The sequence below is a fragment of the Neoarius graeffei genome, chromosome 9, assembly GCF_027579695.1.
Source record: "Neoarius graeffei isolate fNeoGra1 chromosome 9, fNeoGra1.pri, whole genome shotgun sequence".
Classification (NCBI taxonomy): Eukaryota; Metazoa; Chordata; class Actinopteri; order Siluriformes; family Ariidae; genus Neoarius; species Neoarius graeffei.
Window position 1 is genome coordinate 31,567,819 of NC_083577.1, and position 9,144 is coordinate 31,576,962.

General features: G+C 45.7%; 1 protein-coding gene across 1 annotated transcript; it reads left to right on the forward strand.

The window, feature by feature from the left end:
• Nucleotides 1–235: 235 nt before the first annotated feature.
• LOC132892145 (zinc-binding protein A33-like) lies at nucleotides 236–6,493 on the forward strand. The gene is made up of 7 exons (XM_060930539.1): nucleotides 236–634; nucleotides 786–881; nucleotides 974–1,204; nucleotides 1,333–1,355; nucleotides 1,442–1,560; nucleotides 5,946–6,251; nucleotides 6,285–6,493. Exons 1-7 carry the CDS (start codon nucleotides 236–238, stop codon nucleotides 6,491–6,493), a joined length of 1,383 nt encoding a protein of 460 aa, XP_060786522.1.
• Nucleotides 6,494–9,144: the final 2,651 nt, after the last annotated feature.

The window sequence follows — 9,144 nt, forward strand, 5'->3', positions numbered from 1 at the left end:
TTTAATTGTATACTTTATATTTCTCCATATTTTTATTCTCTTTATATTTCTACTTTTGCATATTTACTAATTTTCTTTTTTAGTTTAACTGTTCAAACACCAAAGCAAATTCCTGGTAAATTCCAAATTCCTTGTGAGAATGTACTTGGCAACACAATTCTGATTCTAAATCTGATTCTGACAGTGAAACTCTGAGCATTCAGACTGGAGAGAGCAACAGCAGCAGCGAAATAAAATGGCTTCTAAGTTTTCAGAGGATGATTTCTCCTGTCCTGTGTGCAGTGAAATCTTCAAGGATCCTGTTCTTCTGCACTGCAGTCACAGTGTGTGTAAAGTGTGTTTGCAGCAGTTCTGGGAGACCAAAGGATCCAGAGAATGTCCTGTTTGTAGGAGGCAGTCGCCTGTGCATGAACCTCCCATAAACCTGGCTTTAAGGAACCTGTGTGAGATTTTCTTACAGGAGAGAAGTCTGAGATCTTCATCAGGGTCTGAAACAGTCTGCAGTCTGCACAGTGAGAAACTCAAAGTCTTCTGTCTGGATCATCAACGGCCGGTGTGTTTGGTGTGTCGAGATTCAAGAAAACACACCAACCACAAATTCTGCCCCATTGATGAGGCAGTAACAGACTGTAAGGTAAATAAAATGGACATATGAACTCATGGGTCACATGTGAACAAATGCTGTTGTTCATAATTATGACAATTACTTTGCAATTAATTTAGTTTATCTGAGTGAAAATAATATCTAAAACACAGTCTCCATGCACTGTGTTAATTTATTTCAGGAGAAGCTCAAAACTGCCTTGAAACCGCTACAGGAGAAACTGAAGATCTTTAAAGACTGGAAACTGAACTGGAGTCAGACTGCAGAACATATAAAGGTTAGAATCAATAACATGGGTTTAATATTCTCATTATATTTTGCTTCATTACATATTCAGTTATGTTTCACTTGATTTTCTCTTCACTGCAGATTCAGGCACAACAAACAGAGCGTCAGATTAAGGGGGAGTTTGAGAAGCTTCACCAGTTTCTACAAGATGAAGAGGCAGTCAGGATCACTGCACTGAGAGAGGAAGGGGAGCAGAAGAGTCAGATGATGAAGGAGAAGATTGAGAAGCTGAGCAAAGATGTATCATCTCTTTCAGACACAATCGGAGCTGTAGAAGAAGAGATGAGAGCTGAAGACATTTCATTGCTACAAGTGAGGGTCATTTAGTCAGTATTTATACTGTGAGAAAGTAAAACTTCTTTCCATCATCAGAAACGTCACATTTCAGTGGTGTCAAAATGTAAATCATCTCCACTGATATTTGGTTTGTTGTTTTACAGAACCACAAGGACACAGTGAAAAGGTGAGTGATGTGCTTCCTGTCTCTCTCATTCTATGTGTTTCTGAATCCAAACCCACAGCAACACTGACTCCTGAATGTTTTTGCAGAGCCCAGAGCACACTGCAGCATCCAGAGGAGCTTTCAGGAGCACTGATCCATGTGGCAAAACATCTGGCCAACCTGCAGTTCAGAGTCTGGAAGAAGATGCAGTACACCATCCAATACAGTAAGATTCTTAACTGTGTGTGTGTGTGTGTGTGTGTGTGTGTGTGTGTGTGTGTGTGTTGCTAGAACATGTACAGTTTCTTTCTTTCTTTCTTTCTTTCTTTCTTTCTTTCTTTCTTTCTTCTGCCTTTGTTAGTATCCCTAATGTGGTCATTATCATGGCATGTTTTATTTGTATACTGTTTTGGAATTATTATTATTATTTTATGTTTTCATCACACAGCTATTTCTAACTGGAGGTCTTAAAAAGTTTTAGCGCTGACGGCAGGTTACATCTCGTATCCTTAGGCCTCGAGCACTTTCCTGAGAAGGCGTGCAGTTCCTAACAGAGCTGCCTTCTGTAGGAGCTCGATTCTTGTTGTAACATTTATTGACTTGAGGTGTACAGCAAGGTTGGATGTGACCATGCCAAGCGCACCACTCACCACAGGGATCACTTTTGCTTTGATATTCCAGAGTCGTGTTGCTTCTCTCCGCAAGTCCTGGTATTTCTCGACTTTCTCTTTCTCGGCGATGCCTGCATCTACTGGGACAGCAATATCGATTATCTTAGTCTTTGTTCTTTTTGTCAACCAGCACCACATCGGGTCTCCTAGCTTGGATAGGCACAGATGTCTGTATGTTAAAGTCCCAGAGTAATTTTACTTCATCGTTCTCCTCTACCCCTCTAGGCTTGTGCTCATACCATTTCTCAGATACCTCAAAGCCATGGGACCAGGCAATATCCCAGTGGATGATTCTGGCTATGTTATCATGCCGATGTTTGTATTCGGTCTGAGCCAGCTTGCTGCATTCGCTGATTAGATGCCCTATCGTCTCATCTTTTTCCCCGCACATTCTGCAGAGTGGGGACAGGTTTTGTTTTTCTACCGGTATCTTTGCTTTTATCGCATTGGTTCTTAATGCTTGATCTTGTGCAGCTGTGATCATCCCCTCAGTCTCCTTCTTGAGGTCTCCTTTCCTAAGCCAGGTCCAGGAGGCATCATCCATTATTTCCTCCGTTTGGCGCAGAAACTGTCCATGCAAGGGCTTGCTCTTCCAACTTTTCATTCGTTCTGAGCTTTTGTTCTCTTTTAGTTGTTTCAGAGTCTGAGCCTTCTCTTTGATGGGGAGTCCTTCATTTACAACTGCAACCAACAGCGGACGCGTACTGGATTGAACATAGTTTGCGAGACCTGTTTCTTCAAACCGGACACAGTCCTCAACACTTGAGTCCGCGCCCCCCTTTCTCTCTAGGAAGGTACAAGCGATCCACATCTGCACGAGGATGCAACATCCCATACATTGTCATCTGCTTTCGAGTCTTCCTATCCATGCTTTCTAGTTCTGCTTTCATCCAGTTTATACCGTAACACCAGCTCCATATTGCAAAACCGACACAGCCCACGTGTTGATTGCCATGATCACATTCTTCCCATTCAGTTTGGACTTGAGAACTTTCTTTACTCTGCGTCCGTACTCACTTTTCAGCCTGGCTTTCATTTCTGAATGGAGTATCTCACTGTACTCAAGAATTCCCAAGTACTTGTAGCCATCTTCTTCGACTGTCTTCATTCTACGCCCATCCAATAAGTCAACTCCCTCATATTTCACCACTTTCCCTCTCTTCATGACAATCACGCTGCACTTCTTCAACCCAAACTCCATGCAAATGTCGCTGAAAATTCGTACAGTATTTATCAGGGAGTCTATCTCACGTTCGTCCTTTCCATACAATTTCAGGTCGTCCATGTATAGGAGATGGTTTATGGTCTCTCTCTGCTTTCCGATTTGATATTTGCCTTTGGCTTTTTGTAGTATTACCGATAGCGGTATGAGGCATATGACAAACAGCAGGGGAGATAGACTGTCACCCTGAAAGATACCACATTGGATGTTAATATCTCCAAGCCTTTGCCCATTTGACATTAGGGTCATCTGCCAGTTGGCCATGCTCACATGTACTAGTCGCTGAATGTTAGGAGCTACTCCTGTCATTTGCAATGTCTCTTGAATCCACGAATGTGGTACCATGTCGTAGGCTTTCTTATAATCTATCCATGCCATCGCTAGGTTTGTTTTTCTCCTCTTGCAGTTCCGCATTATCATTTTGTCTATGAGAAGATGGTCCTTTGTACCTCGTGAGCCCTTACAGCATCCCTTCTGTTCTTCAGGGAGGAGATCTTCTGCCTCGAGATGGTCATAGATTTTCTCAGAAAGCATACCACTTAGCAACTTCCACATGAGAGGGAGACATGTTATTGGTCGATAATTCTCGACGGCGTTACCGAGTAGGGGATCCTTCATGCATAGTATTGTTCTTCCTTTATTCATCCACTGCGGAATCAGGCCCAACTCTAAGATCTCATTCAGTTGCACCGCAAAGCGGCTGTGAAGCCGCGTAGTGAAATACTTCGGCCAGTAGCCCTGTACACCATCTAGTCCAGGCCCTTTCCAGTTTGCCACTTTCTTTTACTGTTTCCGGACATCATCTACAGTTATTTTGACATTCTCCTGGGCTGTACAGTGGCTGAGCTTCTCTTTTACATCTGTCACCCACTCTGCATTCTGATTGTGCTCAGTTGGATTATCCCAGATGTTACCCCAAAAGTTACAAATCTCTTCTGCATCTGGTGAGCGATCACTCCCGGACCCCGCGGTATTTCCATCAAGTTCTTGGTAAAGCTTCTTCTGATCGTATTCAAACATTCGGTTCTGCCTGTACTGCTGTATTCTTTGCTCATATCTCCTTAACTTGGCGGCTGTGGCTGTCACACGTTGCTTCAGTTCTTCAATTACAACGTGCAACCCTTTCCTCCTTACTTGATATTTCCTCTCGATTTGTGTCAATCCCTTGATTTTCCTCGTATGATTGGTCTTACTCCATTCCAGCTTGCTGATCTCTCGCCTCAGCCCTTCGATCTTTCCTGTCATTCTTCTCTTCCAAAAAGGCTCCTTTCTGGGTTGGTTAACTTTCTTCTTTAGACCCAGTCTTCGACTAACAGTGATGGTTGCGGCTCACACCAGGCGATTTATTTGAGTTATATCATCCGTATGGATATGCACAAGTACGCAATTTACATCCTGAGTCACTTCCCGCAGTTTCTTCCTGTCGATGTGTTTCAGGGGTCTAAGCTCCTCTCCTTCACCAGCTTCTACTGCCACCATGATGTCATTGAGGATAAGTTGTTGTTCCTCTGATAGCTCCTCCTTATTTATAATTTGTAATGAGCCCTCGCGGTCATCGCCATCTAGTCCCACTGGGGTACTCTCAGTAGGTACATTTGTCAGTTCTTGTTCTGGTTCCCTCTCTGGGGTTTCATCGACCACAAACCTATCGGTTTGATTTACACTCTGCTCAATTTCCTCCAATTCTACAACCGAGAGCCACTGGTTGGTCTTAATTGCTTGCGCTCGGTCAGCTAAGTTTTGTTCAGAAACACTGAACAGACCCCTTTCTTTCCAAGCATCTAACATTCTCTTCCTGTAACCTCTACCAGTAACTCCTGGCTTACTCTCAAAGTAGTATTCCATTACAATTTGATTCACTGCATTGGTCCATTTTCTCCGGCCAGTTACTTGATGACGACCGAGCGGTGCCTGGCCTTGCGCACCATCACTGCCGGATTAGAGACTGTCAATGCCAGTCTCATTCATGTCGTTATCTTCAGTTTCATTACTATTTAACATCATCACAATGTGAGTTTTCCAGCCACGTGCTGGGATTTTTTTTTCGGGGTTTTCTCCCCTAGATCCGCCATGTTTTGCGTTGTTAACAGGGGCACCTCGGATAGGATGTGGCACTTCGCCACGCATGGACGGTCTTCGTTAAGGAGAGGCTAGTGGCCGCTTGTATTGACCATAATTGCCCAGACGAGTGTGTCCGGGGTTTGCTTCACTTAACACTGGATATGGGGAGACCAGTCTAGGACACCACTAGGGCCACTAGGAAAGGTACTACTCCTCCAGGGATCCCTGCCCCCTTATTACCGTATTATTATTATTATTATTATTATTATTCACCTTTCATGTTGAACTCCTGTAATGTAAGGGAAGTTTTATTTTGAAAAGCTTCTATTTCCATCAGACTGTTCAGTGCTTGAAGTGTGAGCAGAGGGACTGAGTGAAAAAAAATGGAGCGTTTCAGCAGCTTACAAAAGTTTTAGAGTGACAGTTATTATAAAGATTGTTTACATTTGTAATTTAAACAATACAAAAAAAGGACACAAGGCATGTTATTAACTTATTCATGTTTATTAATGAACTTTGTAATTACAGTTATCATTTCTTTTGTTTTGGCAAATGTTAGCTAGTTCCATGCTAATGTAATGATGAAATTAGATAAGTAAACATGTGTGTGTGTGTGTGTGTGTGTGTGTGTGTGTGTGTGTGTGTGTGTGTTTTCAGCACCTGTAACTCTGGACCCCAACACTGTTCATCCTGGACTCATTGTATCTGATGATCTGAAAAGTGTGAGACGCAGTGATGAGGAACAGAAACTTCCTGATAATCCAGAGAGATTTGGTGATAACTATCGGTATATCCTGGGATCTGAGGGCTTTAACTCAGGGACCCACTGCTGGGATGTGGAAGTTGGAGACTGTATATGGTGGAGTGTGGGTGTGATGACAGAATCTGCTCAGAGGAAGGGGGAGATAATCTCTAGAAGTGGAATCTGGTGTGTGGGGTATTATGATGGTAAATATTTTGCAGGTTCTACACCACCTCCAGGCACTCAGCTCTCAGTAGCACAGAAACTCCAGAGGATCAGAGTGAAGCTGGACTGGGACAGAGGAAAACTGTCATTCTCCGACCCTCTCACTAACACACACTTACACACTTTCACACACACATTTACTGATAAATTACTGCCATTCTTACATGTTAATCGTAAAGAATCTCCTCTAAAGATCCTCCCACTTCAGTGCTCTGTAAGCGTGAATCAGATCTGTTAGAGCTCATTGTTTTCTTCCAGTTCATTCATAAAATATTGCAGATTGAAAGATTAATGTTTTTGTCTCTGTCCTTTTCCCCTTTGGAATTTGCAAAGCACACATTGTGATTTTTTTTCAGTGAATCACCTCAAAATATTTGCAGAATATCTTGAAATAATTAATTAACTGAAATAAAAAATTATCATGATATATTTTCAAAGTATGAGGAAGTCAAAATAATAAGTTAAACAATGATGTACTATCTTGAAATAACAAGATACTAACTCAAAATAAAGACATCACATTTCATTCAAATCACAAGAGTGCTGAAATGTAGACTAAGATGAAAATATTATTTATTTTTATTGATTCATTACCTCCGCCAAGGAGGTTATGTTTTCGGTAGCGTTTGTTTGTTTGTTTGTTTGTTTGTTTGTTGGTTGGTTGGTTGGTTGGTTGGTTGGTCTGTTAGCAACATTACGGAAAAAGTTATGAATGGATTGTTCTGAAATTTTTTCCAGAGGTGTGACTGGGCACAAGTAACAATCCATTAAATTTTGGCGGTGATCCGGATCACCTTCTGGATCCCGGATTTTTTTAAAGGATTCTTGGTGGAGGTCTGCACTCTCCGAGTGCTTTTCTAGTTTTAAATAGATTTCACATCGTTTCAACATTAACCGAGGATGCAAAAGTGATGACTATTATTTTGACTTCCTCATACTTTAAAAATATATCACTGTAGCGCGAATCGCGTGTGGGTGGAGCACAGAGGACGGCAGGACAGAGATCAGGTTTGTTAACCGGCTTTATTGCCACACTTTTCAGAGTTGCAACACTGTTTTCACTAGCGCGAGAGACACACACACACACACACACACACACAGCGTCTCGTCCGGTTCTCCCTCTGCTCTCGCTCTCCCTCCTTAAATAGGGCGGTTTACTGGGGAGAACACACAAAACACAGGTTAATGACACTCAGGTGAAGCGATTCTGCCACTTACCTTCCCCAACTCCGCCCTCCTGTCACAGACCGGTGCTTGACCACGCCCCCGCTGCCACATACCCCCACCGCCCGACTCAGGCCGGGCGCCCGTCCGGCCCGCAGCCGACTCCCCCCCCCCCCCCCCCCCCCCTTGACGGGAGAGGAAGTCCGCCACGACCATCTGCGCCCCCGGCCTGTGGACCACCTTGAAGTTGAAAGGTTGGAGCGCCAGATACCAACGGGTGATCCGCGCGTTGGCATCCTTCATGCGGTGGAGCCACTGGAGGGGCGTGTGGTCCGAACAGAGGGTGAAAGAGCGCCCCAGCAGGTAGTAACGGAGGGCGAGGACCGCCCACTTGATGGCCAGGCACTCCTTCTCGATAGTGCTGTAGCGCCCCTCACGCACTGACAGCTTCCGGCTGATGTACAACACTGGGCGGTCCTCTCCCCCCACCTGCTGGGACAAAACGGCCCCCAGCCCTCTGTCCGACGCATCCGTCTGCAACAAAAAGGGGAGAGAGAAGTCAGGGGAGTGCAAAAGTGGCCCCCCACACAGTGCAGCCTTTACCTCAGAGAAAGCCCGCTGGCACTGCTCCGTCCACTGGACCGGATCTGGCGCCCCCTTTTTAGTGAGGTCAGTCAGCGGGCTGGTGACGTCCGAATAATTAGGTATGAACCTACGATAATAGCCAGCCAGCCCCAGGAACTGTCTCACCCCCTTTTTGGTCTTGGGTCTCGGGCAGGCCGCAATCGCTGCTGTCTTATTAATTTGGGGACGCACCTGCCCGTTACCCAAGTGGAAGCCCAGATACCGTACTTCCACCCGCCCAATCGCACACTTCTTCGGGTTGGCAGTGAGCCCCGCCCGCCTCAGCGACCTAAGGACGGCCCTCAGGTGTTGCAGGTGCCGCTGCCAGTCATTACTATAAATGATTATGTCGTCTAAATAAGCGGCCGCATAGGTGGCGTGGGGCCGGAGGATCCGGTCCATCAGCCGCTGAAACGTAGCGGGCGCCCCAAACAGCCCAAACGGAAGTGTGACGAACTGGTGTAAGCCGAACGGTGTGGAAAAGGCCGTTTTTTCCCGGGATAATGGAGTCAAGGGGATCTGCCAATATCCCTTCGTCAAATCCAGTGTCGAGTAAAAGCGAGCCGTGCCTAGTCGATCAAGCAGCTCATCAATACGAGGCATTGGGTACGCGTCGAATTTAGACACCGCATTGACTTTTCTATAGTCCACGCAGAACCGGACCGAGCCGTCGGCCTTGGGAACCAAGACCACCGGGCTGCTCCAGTCACTGTGGGACTCCTCGATGATGCCCATTTCGAGCATGGCCTGAAGTTCTTCCCGAACCACCTTTTTTTTGTGTTCGGGTAATCTATAAGGTCGACTACGCACTACCACCCCCGGGGGCGTCTCTATGTGGTGTTCTATGAGGTTGGTGCGTCCGGGCCGGGGCGAGAACACATCCGAAAACTCGGCCTGCAACTGGGCGACCTCCGTGAGTTGGGTCGGGGAGAGGTGGTCTCCACAGGGGACCGGAGAGGTGCGAGATGCCAATGACCCTTTTTGGATCTCCGGCCCCAGCTCCGCCTTCTCCGGAACTACCGACACCAACGCCACGGGGACCTCCTCATTCCAGAGCTTCAGCAGATTGAGGTGGTAGATCTGTAGCGCCCCCTCCCTGTC